The sequence below is a fragment of the Chrysochloris asiatica genome, unplaced genomic scaffold, assembly GCF_000296735.1.
Source record: "Chrysochloris asiatica unplaced genomic scaffold, ChrAsi1.0 scaffold00207, whole genome shotgun sequence".
NCBI classification, from domain to species: Eukaryota; Metazoa; Chordata; class Mammalia; order Afrosoricida; family Chrysochloridae; genus Chrysochloris; species Chrysochloris asiatica.
In genome coordinates, this window is record NW_006408725.1 from 2,965,649 (window position 1) to 2,984,367 (window position 18,719).

General features: G+C 39.8%; 1 protein-coding gene across 1 annotated transcript in view; it reads right to left on the reverse strand.

Moving 5' to 3' along the window:
• Positions 1–18,719, reverse strand: part of F5 (coagulation factor V (proaccelerin, labile factor)) — a 142,580-nt gene that overhangs the window by 49,566 nt on the left and 74,295 nt on the right. Inside the window, exons 7-13 of the mRNA XM_006872654.1 lie at positions 17,750–17,915; positions 16,105–16,279; positions 13,961–14,060; positions 12,890–13,101; positions 11,129–11,279; positions 8,213–8,425; positions 903–3,201 (exon numbers count right to left, since the gene is read on the reverse strand). Of these exons, the coding sequence (XP_006872716.1) occupies positions 903–3,201; positions 8,213–8,425; positions 11,129–11,279; positions 12,890–13,101; positions 13,961–14,060; positions 16,105–16,279; positions 17,750–17,915 (3,316 nt within the window). The remainder of the gene's footprint in view (positions 1–902; positions 3,202–8,212; positions 8,426–11,128; positions 11,280–12,889; positions 13,102–13,960; positions 14,061–16,104; positions 16,280–17,749; positions 17,916–18,719) is intronic.

The following is an 18,719-nucleotide window of genomic DNA, read 5'->3' on the forward strand; positions in this document are numbered from 1 at the left end:
TATATATATATACACATGTATGTATATATGTAAGGAGCCCTGGTAACATAGCAGATTGTAAGCTGGGTTGCTAACTGCAAGGTAAGCAGTTCAAATCTGCAAGTCTCTCCGTGGGAAAAAGATGAGGCTTTCTGTTCTCATAAAGATTTGCCCCGTCAGAAACCCTATGCAGGGTTGCTGTGACTTGAAACTGACTCAGTGGCATATGACCACCAACACCAACACCACATACAGTGGCACCGTAGGATAAGCACTGGACTGCTAAATGCAAGATTGGTAGTTCAAACCCACCAACTGCTCCTTGGAAACCCTGTACAGGGTCGTTTTAAGTCAGAACAGAGTAGACAGCACTTAAAAACAGCAACATATATATGCATGTACTAAGTATATGCAAAAGATGATTTCTACCTCATAAACTTGTTTTGAAATCTTGATTAGCAAATTGCCAAAGTATGTAATGAAAGAAGAATAGAGGGGGAAACTATTCAACTATAGAATTCTAAAACTTCTCATAGTGGTTGTTTTTATACTGTGCAGGTATCATTTAAAGTAGAGAAACTAATCTTAGAATTGACAAAGGAAATAGCTCAGGCCATTTTGTAACAGGGGAACCTAAAGCATACTTAACATAATCAGCCTAGAATTTTCCCCCTGGACTATGTTGCTATTTTTGTTGTTAAGTGCCATTGATTTCAACTTGTATAGGGCAGCCAAGGAGTAGCTGGTGAGTTTGAATTGCCAACCTTGAAGTTAGGAGTCTAGAGTTTATGCTACATTGCCACACCAAGACTCCAGGACTATGACACACCAGAACTCCCTGGACTATGGTAATGGGTTTTTTTGTTTGTTTGTTTTAGCAATAGTGGAAAAATGAAAATATAAGAGAAAGAAACTAGCCAAACCTTTGTACAAATTTTGAATAATCCCAGGATATTTCTTCAGCAGCAATGTAATATGTCTTTCTGTTTCCATTGTTGCTACGTAGGTACCATGCTGCAATGTTGTCAGGATTTCTGGAGGAGTTGATGTCTGTCCTGATGTCAGTTTGGTAGGGATCATCATAAAACACATAATCCATTTCAACAGAATCTTCTTCACTGTTTTGGATTTCCTGCCTTGGAATAATCTCAATATAATCTCCATCATCTCCAGAAAGGCCCACTACAACTGGTGGATTAAATTGCGTTGGTATTAGAGTGTCATTTGGTGGAGGAGATGGTGGGGGAGATGGCATATGATTTGGGTCTGGAGAAGTGAGAGTAGGACTAAATTCTGGAAAAGGTTGGCTAGATTCAGGAGCGTAGGATGTCTGATCAAGGTCTGGAGGAGGCAATGTCTGCCTGGGGTCTGGAGGAAGGGTCATCTGCCTGAGTTCTGAAGAAAGGGTTGCCTGGTTGAGGTCTGAGGGAAGGTTTGTCTGACTGAATTCTGGAGAAAGAGTCATCTGACTGAGGTCAGGAGAGAAGGTTGTCTGACTGAATTCTGATGAGAAGTCATCTGGAGAGAGAATCACCTGGCTGAGTTCTGAAGTGAGGGTTACTTTACTGAGCTCTGAAGAGTCAGTTACCTGGCTGACATCTGGGGAATAGTTTGTCTCACTGAATTCTGGAGAAAGAGTCACCTGATTTAGGTCGTGTGAAAGCATTGTCTGACTAACTTCTGAATAGAAATCATCTGGAGAGAGGGTAGTCGGGCTGAGCTCTGGAAAGAGGGATGGTTGATGGATATCTGGAGGGGTGATTGTTGGCCTAACTTCAGGTTCCAAGGAAGGAAACATTTGCTCACTGTCTACTGGGGATGGCTTGTGACTTAGGTCATAGTTGACCATCTGGTCAAGCTCTGGAGTAAAGGCTCTGTGACTGGGATCAGTAGTAGAGTGCATTTGATCAGCGTCTTGGATATAAGAGTGTTCCTCTAGGAGTTCTGTCTGATAAAGATCTGAAGGGTAGCTTGTCTGACCAGTGTCATTGCTTTGGGGGTTCTGATTGTAGTCAGGAAGTGAAGCTATCAGGCCAAGATTTATAGAGGACAATGTCTGGTTGAGGTCTGTGAGAAGAGATTCTTCACTGGAATTATGGACTAACAATGAATCATCAAGTTTTCCATCTGAAAATGTGGTATAGTTCTTTCCTCTTAAGGGGTGAAAGCCCCTAGGAGACATAGACACATGGTCTGTAAGTGTCTGGCCCCTTCTCTTTTTTCGTGTTCTAATGTAAAAAGAGGATTTCTTCAATCCATTATTTTTTCTATCTTGTCTTACTTGTACAGAATTATGTCTAACTCCAGCAAACCTTGAGTGGCCACTCTGCTTTCCATACTTTTTTATAAGGGGAGTGCTGTCTCGCCAAGTCCTTGAGTCATTCTGGGGACTCTTCAGCAGTTTATTAACAGTCATATCTTCATCAATTTCTTGGATAATTTTGTAACTGCCTTTCTCAGAAACCGAATGCCATTTCCCATTCAAAATCTTAGACGAATTCTTTGGTTTTAAGAGAAACAGATCACGAGGACGGTCCTTCCAGGACACCATTCTGGAAGGAGATATATTGCCTTGTCTTAAATGTCTTCCAGTTTCATGTGCTGGTATTTCCTTCTGGAGAGTCCTGAATCTTTTCCCACTAAAAGGCAGTAAGCTTACCCCTGTAACATCTGACTGTAGAGGATCCTCTATAGAGTCTTCAGAGTAAGGGCTAGAATGTTTTGCTGAGGGAGGGTTGAGAGCTGAGTTCCTGTTTAAGCCAGTGGGGTGCCCCAGGGGGGACTCAGTGGTTGTGGCCATAGAGGGAGGAAGAGTTTTTTGAGATTCTGAGAGGTCATTATCTGTGGACCAACTAATGTTACTTGGAGAAGAAGAATTTGAACTAACAGCTGTATCTGCACTTGTGGGAATGAATTCAGAGCTGTTCTCCAGAGCTATGGCAGTGAGATTTAACTCATCTTCCTCTTGACTCAGTGATAAATTTCTGAATGACCTAATTCCAAATGATAATGCCAAAAGTTCCTGATAATCATCATAGTAATTATCCTCTTCACTTTGATCTTCATGCATTTTCCGAGTGTCCATGGGTGTAGACGTAGGAGGTCCATATATAATCTCATATGAATAGTCATAATCATTCCGGATACACTTAACATCCCTAAATCGCAGCCTTAAATTTTGGCTTCTTGGACTAGAACTCGTGGTAGTTAACATCCAAGTTCCTACAGTAGAGAGACAGAAGAGAGAACTGAAAGTTCAAAAAGGCTATAAAAATGCTAGGAACCATAGTAACAGATTATTTCTAACAAACTTTAGACAAGGATACTCAAGTGTGGTCTGTGGACAACTGCTGGTCACTGGTCCATAATGACCATAAGGTCAGAAATTGAGTGTAAAGTGTTTAGAAAATGTTTTAGCAATTTGATATTGGGGTGACATCCAGGTATGGGAGCTGTGCAATCATCTCATTTAACATAATATAAGCCAGAATTTATTAGTCTATAGATTAGATTCTAAGTGCCAAAGAGTCAGTTCCAACTCATAGTGACCCTGTATAGGGTTACTAGGGAGCGGCTGGTGAGTTTGAACTGCCAACCTTGTAGTTCAAACTGACTTTAAGGCCGAGTGCTTATCCTACAGCACCCAAAAAATACAAGCCCACTGCCATCAAGTCGAATCTGACTCATAGTGACCCTCAATAGGGTTTTTATAAATCCTTATAGCCTTATCTTTCTCCTGTGGAGTGACTGGTGGATTTGAAATGCCAACCTTATGGTTACTTAGCTCAGTGCTTATACTATAGCACCACCAAGGTTCCTTTGTAAAGATTGTTGTTGTGTGTTATTGAGTCGGTTTCAACTCATAGCAACGCTGTATAGGGTTCCTAAGGCTGTAAATCTAGGGGAGTAGAAAGCCTCATCTTTCTCCCATGGAGCAGCTAGTAGATTTGAACTGTTAACCTTGCAATCAGAGCCCAATGGGTAACCCAAGGAGAAGAACAAAAAGGTCTTTGAGTACAGATATTTTGAGAGTCATTATATTAGAATATACTAAGGAGAGGATGAATCGAGAATAAAATAAACTTTGAATATCATAAATATCTTCTCAGATACACACTAGGTGCTTAAGAATTGGAGTGGGGTTGATGATGAGGTATACCCCCAATGTTTCTGAAATCAGAAAAAGTTCAATATTTCTAAGTACTGTGCATTTATGGTACTTGGCTTTTCTAGCTTTTACCATTCTTAACTACTTTCTATTCCCTATTGTTATTAGTAGAATAAAAGTCCCACATGCCCATAAAGAGACTCTTAGGCTTGTTACAGGAAAAGGAAGAAGCAGAAGACCATGTTTTGTAAAGATCTAAGACACTGCAGTTTCTTGGACAAGTGGAAAGTAATGTGAGACAAATGAAAAAATCGTTTTAAAAGAATGGGGGATGGGATGTTGTTGTTGTTACATGCAGTCGAGTCAATTCTAACCCATAGTGACCCTGTATAGGGTTTCCAAGGAGCAGTTAGTTGATGAGCTTAAACCTTGCAGTTCAAATGACTTTGCAGTCTGACACATTAGCCCACAGCACCACACCAGGACTCCAGGGGGGATGGGATAGTAAGAGTAAATACCTTTTGTTGTTGTAGTTGTTCGGTGCCATCTATTCGATACCGACTCATAGTGACCTTATGCACAGCAGAACGAAACACTGCACTGCTTGATCCTGGGCCAACCTCCCTATTGTTGCCACACTTGAGCCCATTGATGCTGCCACTTTGCCAATCCATCTTGCTGGGGGTCTTCATCTTTTTCTCTGACCCTCCACCCTGCCAAACATGATATCCTTCTCCAGTGACTGCTCCCTCCTGATAATAAGTCTGAAGTATGAGAGACGAAGTTTGGCCATCCTGGCCTCCAAGGAGCACTCTGGCTGTACTTCTTCCAACACAGCTCTGTTGGTTCTTTTGGCAGCCCATGGCACTTTCAATATTCTCCTCCAACACCGTAACTCAAAAGCATCAATTCTTCTATGGTCTTCCTTGTTCACTGTTCAGCTTTCGCATGCATATAAGGTTATAGAAAATACCATGGCTTGGGTCAGGCACACCTTAGTCTTCACACTGACATCTCTGCTCTTCAACACTTTAAAAAGGTCTTGTGCAGCAGATTTGCCTAATGCAATACGTCATTTGATTTCTTGACTGCTGCTTCCATGAGTGTTAATAGTTGATCCAAGAAGAATGAAGTCCTTGATGACTTCAATCTTTTCTCCATTGATGAGAATGTTGTTTATTGGTCCAGTGGTGAGGATTTTTGTTTTCCTTAGATTCTTTTTCAATTTACATTCTTTTTTAATGTAAAGCAATACCTTTTAGTCAATAAATAATTCAGCGGGACTCAAGGCAATTTTGAATCTCTTAGACATGTTATGACTTGCTGGCACACTGAAGATTTCCTGGCATGGTGAAGTCTCCAATAGTTACCACTTGTTGATTGTGTACTAAGTGCTAGGAACTTCACACACACTACAATTAATGCTCAAAGCAACTCTGTGAGGTGTGATTATTTGAGAAGTGAGGTTCATTGAGGTAAGGTAACATGTGTGAGGATACATAGATATTCAATGGCAGAATAGGATGTGAACCCAGTTCTAGTGAACTCCAAAACTCATGTGCTTTCCATGCTACTTGGCTGTCTCTGAGGCTCAGCCTCTAAAGCACTATGTCTGGTAATGGCTCACCCTAGAGTGAGATGTTATTGTTGTTGTTATGTGCTGTTGAGTTAGTTCCAACTCATAGCAATCCTATGCACAACAGAAGGAAATCCTGCCCGGTCCTGCACCAACCTTACAATTGTTGTTATGTTTGAGCCCATTGTTTTTGCCACTGTGCTGATTCATCTTGGGGGTCTTGCTCTTTTTCACTGACCATCCACTTTTCCTAGCATGGTCTCCTTCTCCAGGGACTGGTTCCTCCTGATAATATGTCCAAAGTATAAAAGATTATATTTCTCACTTCTAAAGAGCATTCTGATTGTACTTCTTCTAAGACAGATTTGTTTATTCTTCTGGCAATCCATACTGCTTTCAATATTCTTCACCAACACCATGATTCAGATGCACCATTTCTTCTCTGGTCTTCCATAGACATTGTCCAACTTTCACATCATATGAGGTGTTTGAAAATATTGTGGTTTGGGTCAAGTGCACCTTAATCCTCAAAGTTACATCTTTGCTCTTTTACACTTTAAAGAGGACTTTTGCATCAGATTTGTCTAATGTAATACATTGTTTCTTGACTGCTGCTTCCATGAGCATTGATTGTAGATCCAAGCAAAATGAAGTTTTTGACAACTTTAGTCTTTTCTCCTTTTATCATGATGTTATTTAAAGGTCCAATGGTGAGGATTTTTGTTTTATTTACATTAAGGTGCAATCCATACTGAAGGCTGTAGACTTTGATCTTCATCAGTATTTCAAGGCTTTCACCTTCAGCAAGAAAGTTGTATCATTTGCATATCACAGGTTTTAATGAGTCTTCCTCCAATCCTGATACCGTGTTCTTCTTCATATAATACAATGTCTTGGTTTATTTGATCAGCATATAGATTTAATCAAATAGAGAAAGGCTACAACCCTGATGTACATTTTTTTCTGATTTTAAACCATTCAATAGTCCCTTTTTGCATTCGAACGATTGTCTCTTGGTCTATGTACAGGTTCCTCATGAGCACAATTCAGTGTTCACGAATAACCATTCTTTGCAATGTTATCCATAGTTTGTTATGATCCACATAGTCGAATGCCTTTACATAGTCAATAAAACACAAGTAAACAACTTTCTGCTGTTCTCTGCTTTCAGCCAAGATTCATCTGATGTTCCACATCTTTTTCTGAATTCAGCTTGAATTTCTACCAGCCCCCTGTTGATTTACTGTCACAGTCATTTAAAAATTATCTTTAGCAACAGTTTCCTTGCATGTGGTATTAATGATATTGTTGAATGATTTCTGCATTATGGTGGGTCACCTCTCTATGGAATAGGCTCAATTATGGGTCTCTTCCAATAGATTGGTCACGTAACAGCTTTCAAATTTCTTGGCATAGATAAGTAAGCACCGCTAGGGCGACATCAGTTTGCTGAAAATCTTCAATTTGTATTCCATCAATTCCTGGAATTTTTTCTGTCAATGCCTTCAGTGCAGCTTGAATGTCTTCCTTCAATACCACTGGCTCTTGATCATATGGTACCTCTGAAAGTGATTCAACATTGAGCAATTCTTTCTGCTACAGTGACCAAAAAGAGGAAGATGGCTACCTTAAAAAAAACTCAAAAAACCTGCAAGGGCATTTTGACTAAAGAAATATTCTTTGTGGCTGAAATGTTTATGCTTTCTCAAAGCTATACTTTATCTTTCTGCCGCAGTGTGCATCTTTACTTCCTACTTAACCCAGAGAAGAAAAATTAAGTCCATGCTAATAATAGACGGGGCCCATTCCCATTAAAAGAATTAATTTCCCAAAATAGATATCACAGAAGCATTAAAAGGAGAGTCTGCAATGGATAGAAAGATAAGCCCAGGTCTGAGAGTTGCAAAAGGCCTTTATATATTGGAGAGTCAAAAATCAAAGTTGTCAGCCCAAAAGAACTAGCAGGATCCTTAAACTTTTTAATCTCTAAAGAAGATGGTTATGAGTCGGGCTGCGAACCCCAGGGTCAGCAGTTTGAAACTACTAGACATTCCATGGGAGAAAGATGAGGCTTTCTGCTCCTTTAAAGCCTCTGAAACCCTATACAGGGTTGCTATGAGTCCAAACTGACTCAACGGCACATAACTACCATGACCAAAGCAGATGATGTCCGCCAGTATGTTGTGAGAAAGCCACTGGACCAAGACGGCAAGAAACCCAGGACCAAAATGCTCAAAGTACAGCGTCTCGTTACTCCACGTGTCCTGCAACACAAACGTTGGTGTTTTGCTCTGAAGAAACAGTTCACTAAGAAAGTTTGGTAGGAGGCCACAGAATATGCCAAGCTTTTGGCAGAAAGAATGAAGGAGGCCAAAGAAAAAGGTCAGGAACAGATTGCCTAGAGATGGAAGCTGTCTTCTATGACAGATTCTACCTCTAAGTCTGAGTCCAATAAAAAATAAAATAGATTTCTAAGTGTAACAAATAAATATGTTCATATTAAAAAAAATAAATCAACTTTGTCTCCAAATGTTCAGGCTCTTACTTACCAACATTATCCATTGTAACGGTCACAGATTCCCCACGCATGGGGAAGAGGGCCAGTGTATCCTCATGCCTCTTTCCATGGATGAATGAATGTCCAGTAAAATGAATGGTCAAAATGTCATTCTGGGTTCCCACACTGCAGAAGTGCCACTGAACAGTATCATCAAAACAGAATCCAAGTGTGCGGATGCTTGCAGGCACAAAGCCATTGATAGCTGAAAGAATCAAATCTGTTAAAATGCCAGCCCTGTGCCAACGAAAGGCCCTATGTCTCATTATATGTAATACAAAAGCCCCCTAAAACCACTGTGCCAAAGCAGGGATTATCCAAGAGAAGCTTTGCCATAGCTAGCAGGAATCAGGCTGCTAACCGCAAGGTCGGCAGTTCGAAACTATCAGCTGTCCTGCGGGAGAAATGAGGCTTTCTACTCCCATAAAGATTTACAGCCTCAGAAACCCTGTGCAGGGTCACTATGAGTCGGAACTGACTCCATGGTACTTAACAACAACCAGACCAGTAAACTCAGATTCCCCAAATGAGAGCTTATTCTCCTAATTTAGCCAAGGGAGAAATGTCAGGATAAATACGTCTTTCATTTATATTAATTGTTTCAATCATCAAATGTATATGAAGTATTTTATGCTCCATGCTCTGCCTTTAAGGCTATTCTAATGATCGATTTAGAATGTTAACCAGAATAATTCTACTTGGAGGAAAATTATAAGAAATTCATCTTCTTGATATATTAGTCTTGACACATTGAATCAGAAATAATGTCCTTCAAAATGAAGCCTATTTAGTACATTTTGTAATTTTTACAGCCACCACTTACCATGTATATCATCGATGTTGTTGTTATTGTTAAATGCTGTTGAGTTGGTTTTGACCCAGTGCAACCCTGTTTAGGCTTTCCAAGGAGCAGCTGGTGAGTTTGAACCACTGACCTTGTGGTTAGGAGTCCAGTACCTATCCTACAGGGCCACACCAGGACTCCATATGATATCATCTAAGTTTTCAAGTATTGAATTCATACATTTTATTATCTTTAAAAGTAGTATTACTTTTGGCAGTATGGTTTACTAATCATAGTAACAAAATCAAATGATTTCTATAAGGGCAGGGACCACATCTGCCTGGGTCACCACTATAGGCACAAAGTCTGGTGCTAGTGGGCATTTAACAAATATTTGTCAAATGACTGAGATAACGCTATTAGTTTGGCATAAGCTATCAGTTATTGGCTATTAGTTTACTTTTCATTCTGGATATTTTTCTAGATATTTTTTCTAAATGGTTTACACTGCCCAATATGGCAGCCAATAGTTACAGGTGGCTACTGAGCACTTGAAATATGGGTAGTCTGAAATGAGATGTACGATTACTGTTAAATTCACATGTCATTTCAAAGATTTAACAAAAAAATATTTAGAAATTGACATCTCATTATTTTTTATATCAATTACATGTTGAAATGGATCAAATCAAATTCAAATTAATTTCATGTATTTCTCTTTAATTTTTAATGGAGAAGGACATCATGCTCAGTAAAGTAGAAGACCAGCAAAAAAGAGGAATGAGATGGGTTGACACAGGGTCTGCAACAATGGCCTCAAACACAGAAACAATTGTGACAATGTTTTTTTTCTGCTGTACATAGGGTCCACTATGAGTCAAAACCAACTGGATGGCACCTAACAATCGCTAGAAATTTTAAAACTACCTATGTAGGTCCTACTAAATTTCTACTGGACCGTGCTCATCTAGACTGATTCACTACCAAAATAAAAGCATGCAAAGAAATCTGGGAATAACTTTAGAATGAACTGCTTGACATGGCAGCTGCTTGTTTACAAAATCCCCAAGTGTCAGTCATCTGAAATTATATGAGCAGACCATGGAGAAACCATCTTCTTCTGTAGGAATGTTGCTGTTGTTAAGTACCGTGGAGTTGGTTCCAACTCATAGTGACCCTGCACAGGGTTTCTGAGGCTGTAAATCTTTATGGGAGCAGAACGCCTCATCTTTCTCCTGCGGAACTCCTGGTAGTTTTGAACTGCTGACCTTGAGGTTGGCAGCCTGATTTGTAACCATTATGCTACCAGAGCATCAGAAAAGGTGGTCATGGTAACTCCCCAGCTAGAGGAACTGTGGCGGGGACCCCACTGTAGCAGCGATGTTTGCTTCCACCTGGCTCTATGAAATGACTCTCAGGCTTCCTATAGCAGTGGCTTTGGGTCCTGACGTTTAAAACTGCAACAAATGCCTGGACCCTGGGATAAGAAATTCCTTCTATTCTGAACTTACTGCTCCCTTCAAAGCTTTTCATACAAACCTTGAGAACCCTACAGAACAGTTCTACTCTGCACACAAAGGGTCACCATGAGGTGAAATGAATTCAATGGCAGTTAACAACAGTAACAGCAGAAGTTTAAGTTGAATTTCGTTGACATCACATATGTGAAGAATACTTTCAAGGAACCACTTCACATATGGACTCTCTTTGACTCTTTGCTCCCCATGCTTATTTTGCCTTATTGCGATTTCACAACCTACCTTTGGATTATTTGCCTAATTTCTGTCCTGGCCAAAACAAGTATTCACCTTGGTCCCAGTTGAAATCTCCAGATAATATTGAAACCTATGGCATCTCTTACCCCCATCCTCACCCCTCACTTTGCAGAGCACAGATCTGAAGTAGGAGGTCACATGGTGACTTCCAAGGATGAACTATTGCTGTAAAATGGTTGCTGTGATGCCACCCAGCAAATTCATCACCAAACCCTTGCATTGAAAGTGAGGATAAGAGGTACTCTTTAGTGTGTGGATTCTAATCCGTGACTCTGCCCCTAGGCACAGTCATACCTCAAGCACAAGTATGAAGGAGAAGAATGATGGAGAAAACAGTGATTCAACTTACTGCTCATGATATTTGATTCATAAAATTTAGGGTCATCACGATTTACTTTATCAGGATTTTCACAAAACTTGTTGATGTTGTCCTCAAGATACCAGCTCTTGTTCTCATCAAACACAGCAAACACAGCCTGCTGCTCAATGTCCGCTGCCCTCTGGAGGGGGAAAGTACTGTGCTTAATGATCAGTATTCCAACAAATTATCTACAACACTAAAGCACACTAAAGCCACGCACTCCAGCATTTATGAGAACTCATTATGCACAAGGCACAGGCACTATGCAAAAGCAAACATTCCAGATCAGAAAATTCAGAGACAACAGAAAGTCTCTTCATTTCTGCAATTGAGCACCTTGAACCTGAACAATCTGCAGGATTGTAACCCAAACAGTTGCAAAGGATTAAACAGAAGGCTGCAATAGGAAAGCCTTGAATCTCTCCATACCTGATTGCTTTCATAGCTCAATAAAACAGGAAATGGCAAATGCCAATTTCTCATTTCCTTAGGTGTTTATTTATTAGAGTCCTGCTGGTCCTATAGGATAAGCACCGGACTACTAACCACAGGTTAGCAGTTCAAACCCACCAGCTTTGGGAGAAAGATGAGGCATTCTGTTTGCATAAAAATTTACAGCTTTGGGAATCATATATAGGTCTGCTATTAGTAGAGTAGAATCTACTCCACGGAAGTGGGTTATATTTATTTCATAAGGAGTTCTGGTGGTGCAGTGGTTACATGCTCAGTTGTTAACTGAACTATCAGTGGTTTGAACACATCAGCTGCTCCATGGGGAAAATCTATGACAATCTGCTTCAGTAAAGATTTACAGCCTTGGAAACCCTATGGGCAATTCTATTCTGCCCTATAGGGTCACTATGAGTCAGAATTCACTCAATAGTAATGGGGTATCTTGTTAGTTTCATATTTATTTTGTATGACTTGGGATGAAGCCTCTTTGATAACAGATGAGCATAGACTCTTCTCTGGCAATTTTAGGGTTAATAATATGAAGCTATTAATTCTTCACTGAAGATAAACACAGAAGATTCATCTTTGTTCACATTCTTCTGTATAATTTAATCTCACCAAAGACAGACTCTTATCTGGGTTCAACTTAATAAGAAATTATTTTTCCAAGTAAGTGCACTTGCTTTCAGGGAATTGAGCCTATCTGTTCATATTTCAAGTCTCTAGAAATAACAAGGATTGGTATAGAGATTTATGGTTTTACCACATGTGGTGCTATAGGGTAAAGCACTGGGCAGCAAGGTCAGTTTGAACCACAAAGTCAGTGGTTTGAACCACAAGGTCAGTAGTTCAAACTCACCAGCCGCCCCTCAGAAACCCTATATAGGGTTGCTTTGAGCTGGAACTGATTTGATGGCATTTAACAACAAGAAGAATATCACTTGATCCCTGAAACAACCCTGTAAAAATTTTAGGGGGCTTGGATATTAACAAATTACGGTAGGCTAAGCAATGTGTTTCAAGATAGCACAGCTAATATCAACAAACCTAGGATCTGGAACCAAACAAAATAGATCATCACACTGTAGATTTGTCTTCTGAAGTGAGAGTCCAGATGAAGGTAGACAAGACAAAAAGGAAATCAAAAGAATAAATGGCATCACATGAATACTAAAGAGGATAACTCAATATTACAGATCTCTAGAAGGAACATCCCTCGATTTAACAAGAACCTAATTTGGTCCAGCCAGAATAAATTGCTGGAATTTTTGCAAGGTTACTTCAAGAGCAAAATACCTGTATGCCTCGCTTGTCCAGGGATCTGCTCTTACAAATTAGAAGTAGCCCTATCAGTCCAGAGGCAATGTCCCTTGTGACGTCCACATCACTGTAGTATGGTCTTGTTAAGCACTGGGCATCATTTTCTGTGGGTTCATCAGACTCTAGGATGTTCCATTTGTAAGTATAGGTTTCTCCTGGTTGGACTGCTCTGATCATGGAGCCACTGCCTGGAAAAAAAAAAAAAAAGGTACTCAACATTGTTTTCATTTGGAAAATCATTTCATGATTACAAATAAATATTAGAGCTTTCATCAGAACCAAATAATACTGAGAAGGGAATATTCTTTTTCTATTAACCTCTTTTTGGTAGAAGCCTGGAGAACATGTAGAGACTGCTATGACACCAAAAAAAGATACCACGCTTTGTAAACACTGGTGTGGCGCTGTGGGATAAAGCACTGGACTGCAAAGTTGGTTTGAACCACAAGGTCATTGGTTCAAACTCACCAGCCACTCCTTGGAAACCCTATGCATGATCACTATGAATCAGAACTGACTTGATGGCACTTAACAACAACCAGAACAAAATAAACCTGGAGACCCTAGGTGATACAAATGGTCAACACACGGACTGCTAACTAGGAGGTTGGAAGTGCCAGTTCATCTAGAGGTGTCTGAGAAGAAATTCTGATGAAATATCGGCCATTGTAAACTCTATGGAACATAGTTCTACTCTGACATACATAGGGTTTCCATGAGTCAGAATCAATTAGACAGGAACTAGGTGGGGGGTTTTTGGTTACTAGATGGAAAGTAAACAAAATTCCTGAAGTGAGAAGAGTTTGGTTGTGACGTTTCGTCCTGGTGTGGCACTATAGGTTAGTGGTTCAAACTACCACCTGCTCCTTGGAAACACTATACAAGGTTGCTATGAGTTGGAACCAACTCAACAGCACTTAACAGCAACAATACATGTATTCTATGTGACTGCACTAATCATAATACTGAGCAAGTAAGACAGTGGGGGGCAGGGAAGGAAGTCTCAGAGGAAAACAGTTTCATCCCATAGAAGTGAAAGAGTCAAACCTGAGGTGGAAGAAGTGTTGGCTTCATCATCATAAGGAGAGAAGGTCACGCCATGAGGGTAAATGCTATAGGGGCGGCTGGCCATATTTTTGAACACAATCTACAAAAGTAAATTAAGTTCATTATTTCAGGTCAAATATGAGAGTTAATACAAGATACTACTTTTGCATATTCACTCATTGGACGGTATGTGTGGGTGTATATGGCATGTGTGCTGGAACAAATGGTGAGGAAACCAACGATAGTTTTATGAGGAGTAAGCTTTTTCCATTGCCTGGCAAGATCATTTAAGAGATGTTCACTCACACATTAAGTGGAAATGGTAAGAGAAGTCTGACCTTTGAAAGCAAGGAGGAAAGGCAACATTGCCCTCAGAGTCTAACATCCATTCAGGTCCATCATCCTCTCCCTGCCTTGCCTACCTGGACCACAGCTCCCTTTGAATGTGGACTGAGATTCTCATCTCAAGATCATGACCCTCTTTCCTCCTGCCAGATCTACTACAGCTACATCTTTGAGTTGTTGTTGTTGTTAAGTGCCGTCGAGTCAGTTCCGACCCATAGCGACCCTGTACAGGGTTTCCAAGGGTGTAAATCTTTACGGGAGTAGAAAGCCTCATCTTTCTCCCGCGGAGCAGCTGGTAGTTTCGAACCGCTGACCTTAAGGTTCGCAGCCCGATTCGTAACCACTACGCTACCAGAGCTCCTGGATTTCCTGTGAAGCAGGTTAATACTTGCCAAGAGCACATGAAAGAGTTCACAGGAAATGGATGAAGCAAAAGAAACACAGCAAAAGACTGCTTTTTTCCTTCTGTTATTTAAAAATAAGCAGGAAGAACTATGTCTGCAGTTATCTCCTTAGTCCACCCCCATGCCAAGGGGAAGGGAAGGAATTATTGATAAAGGAAGTCTAGTGAGGGTCCTTAATTTTCAAGAGAACCTTAGCTTATCTTCTACTTGAATGAATATGAAAACAATTAGGTCATCCTTAATCATCCTTAACCTTTAGGTTACCTACATTATAGAATCTTGCCAAAGATTGCAACCTTGAACTCTACTAGTTCTTACCAAAAGTTTGGTTATACGACATTATATTTCTGGGGACGTGTCTGAAGAACATTCAGTGTTCTCTCTACATATCTAAATTTATCTTTGGATCATAACCAACCATCAGAAAATTGCAAACCTAGACCAAATCATTTTGTTTCCTTTGAATAATTGTTTTTAATTATTTGTATTTACAGCTATAATGATCAACATTCTTTTAATAGCTAAGCAAAGTTTGAGGGGAGCATGTTGTTTATGTATGGTAAGTGCTGGATTGCACACCACAAGGTTGGCGATTTGAGCCCACCAGGTTCTCCACAGGATAAAGATGAGACTTTCAGCTCCCGCAAAGATGTACAGCCTCCAAAACACCATACGGGGTCACTCTGGGTCAGAACCAACTCAACGGCACTTAACAACAAGAAGAACATGCAGTTTATTTATGGTACCAGTTGTAAAGATTTTGTCAAGGATGCCATCATCTACAAACACAGCATCCACTTTTCAAGGAATCATGGGAAAAAGTTCTTTTAGGCCTCAATATTAAGAAAGTTTTTTCTTTTATGAATATTGAAACTCTTGATCTCACATATTTCCCTTTTATTTTAGCTATTAGAAAGCTTTGCACAATATTTGCAAACAACTTTATAGGACTCTACCATCTGTGCTTTATAATGTTTATATTATCCTTAGCTTTATTTTTTTGTCCCCATAGTATGCTTTAAGGAGCTCTGGTAGTGTAGTGATTACAAACCGGGCTGCTAACCTCAGGGTCAGCAGTTCGAAAATACCAGATGTTCCACGGGAGAAAGATGAGGCTTTCTGCTCCTGTAAAGATTTACAGCTTTGGAAACCCTGTACAGGGTCGCTATGAGACGGAACCAACTCCATGGAACATAACCACCACTACCATAGTATTCTTTATCCCAACTACAGCAGCTTCCTCTGTAACATTATAAACTGTCTCAGATCCTATGTTGTATGAGTTAAGATATAAGTAAATGCAAACACTAACTAAAAACTGAGTTTGAATTTTAAACTACATGAGTACCTTTTAAAAAAAAAAGAAACACATAATCAGGTATTATTGTTACTTACTTTAAGTGTGTCCCTGACTTGGGCCCTGATGACAGGGCCCAAAATCCCATCTTGTATATTAGAATTCTCCATGCGCTTGGTGAAGGACTCATCTTGATACTGTTTGTAGACCACCTTTTTATATTGCTTTCCAATTTGGTTTGAGAAATTATCTAAATGCAGAGATTTGTATTTTCTTCAAGTAAGATGAAATTTTTTTAAAAAAGAGAGAAAGAATTAAATGACTTTTTCAAGTAGATACCCCAGTTTGTTGGGGGAAGTTCCCCCTTAGAAGTTCTATTCTTGGGCAAGCTAAAATAGTAGTTCTCTAAAAAAAATTCTGGATGTAGTTTTCAAAGTACTGATTTCTTTTATCTAGTTGGCAAACTGGAAACCTCTGAACTGTCTGCTCTACACTGATAAAGTCATAGATTTAGAAGTAGCTGATTGGAGCTTCTTGTCACTCTGGTTGCTACAGTGACCTCCAGTAAATCTAGGAACCTTGGCTGAAAGGACAGAATGCACTAGGAAGTTTTCTGATGTCTTTTCCATCACTTAGTCTATGATCCCTTGATTGACTTTCTAGGTGTTTCTGAGTCTCTAAAAGCACTTTCTCACTTCAGGAAACTTTTTTTTTTCCTCTTTTGGATTTAGACAAAAGCATGCAGGAATATATAATTGTTATAACAACCAAAGGGCACATTTTGAAAACCAGCCCCCTGCCCATCAGCACACAGCTATTCTGTCTCTCCATGCCATCACCCTTGCCTCCATCTCTGGTGTCGCTGCTTTTCTGGTTAGGATCCTATGTTCCACTCATGCTCTTCCTTCTTGGTGGTCCTAGGGCCTAGTAGTAAGATTAACTACTCCCCCCCTTTTGTCACACAACATCTTCTACTTTACACTGGTGACCATCACAATTAGTCAAGATAATAACTACTCACTATTGAATCAAAAGAAGCCTATCCCCACCTCCTTTTACAGGACTCATTTAGACAAGATGAAAACTATTCAATGGGGATTCTATCTTCCACCCCCTGGGTCTGAAACTAAATGCCCTCTTGAAAACTTGTAAGCCAACCACTTCATGTCTTTATAGCTCCACCCCCCCACCCTGCCAGTTTAGGTACTCAATGTCTAAGTTACCCATCCCTATCATCTCTGTGTACTGAGAGGATAGGCTTGATCCTTGATTTGAATCCAGGGAACTTATGTTATTTTTTATAGACATAGTCTGATAGGTGAACTATGGTGTTTCAATGAAGTTTTAAAGTGTATTACTCATTTTGTGAGGAAAGTTGAGTATCTTCTCAAATATTGAAGAGCCGCTTGAATTTCAAATTTGACTAATCTTACTCATAACCTATAAATTTTCCTAGAGTCTGTAAAATAAATTATAGCAGCATCTAGCTTGCAGAGTTGAAGGGAAACCCTTAGAAAGAGTTTAGCACACTGCAGATATTTAACTAATCATAGCTTCCATTGTTATTATTATTATTAACCTGAGTCCCCTTAAAGAATCTGAGGTGATTCCAGATTGATTTGGATAAAAAGCTTTGAACCAACACATGAGTTATCAACTGCTGACACCTCACCTCTATGTACCTAGGACTCAATGAAACAATGTCTTGAGCATGCCCACTGTGGTAAGACCTGTATGACTCACTTGTCCATATTCGCTGGTATTATAGGTGCATAGTCCCAAATGACTTCTTCTGCAGCAACAAAGTATTCCCATCTCTTAATGTGCCGCCTCTGGTCCCGAGTTGGTTTCTTAGTACTCCTGGTTTTCTTTGGGCAGGTTTTAATGTCCATGTAAGCCTGCATCCCAGCTGATTTTGTAAACAAATAAGTGAGAAAGCTTAAGAGAAGATATTAAGGTTGATCAGAATGCATGCCTTTTAAATGAATTATGCGGAAAACTTCTGTGATAATAATAAAAGTATTACTAAAGCAACTTTTAGCATTTTTGGTTTGGAACTTTTTTAGTGGCATGCAAAAGAAGGGAAATGGAGGGAGAGTTAAGGAAAGAACTTTGAAACATTCCATTTCTTTGAGAAGTAGGAAGATTTCTTGTAATTTCCAGAATCTTAAAACCCTGTGACTTAGGTCTTGTTTAATTCCCAGTTTCCCTGGCATCTGTTTTCCAACTCTAAAATGATGCTATGCAGTTATCTCATGGCACTGTTGCTAAAACTTAAGGCACTTATGGTGTGGTGCTGTGGGGTAATGCGCTGGATGGCAAAGTCGGTTTGAACATCAAAGTCGGTGGTTCAAACTCACCAGATACTCCTTGGAAACCCTATACAGGATCACTATGGGTCAGAATTGACTCGACGGCACTTAACAACACCAACAACAACAGTAACTAGCACTTAATAGCAGTATCTAACTTGAAGCACCTAAGTTCTCAATAAAGATTCATTTCATTGTTGGTGTTTTAATATTACTAAGGATTTTATGTTTTAGGGATAGTATTATAATTGTTGTTGTTGTTAGGTGCCAACTAGTTGATGCCAACTCAGTGACCCTATGCACAATAGAATGAAACACTGCCCGATATTGGGTCAACCTCACAATTGTTGCCACACTTGAGCCCATTGATGCTGTCACTTTGCCGATCCATCTTGCTGGGG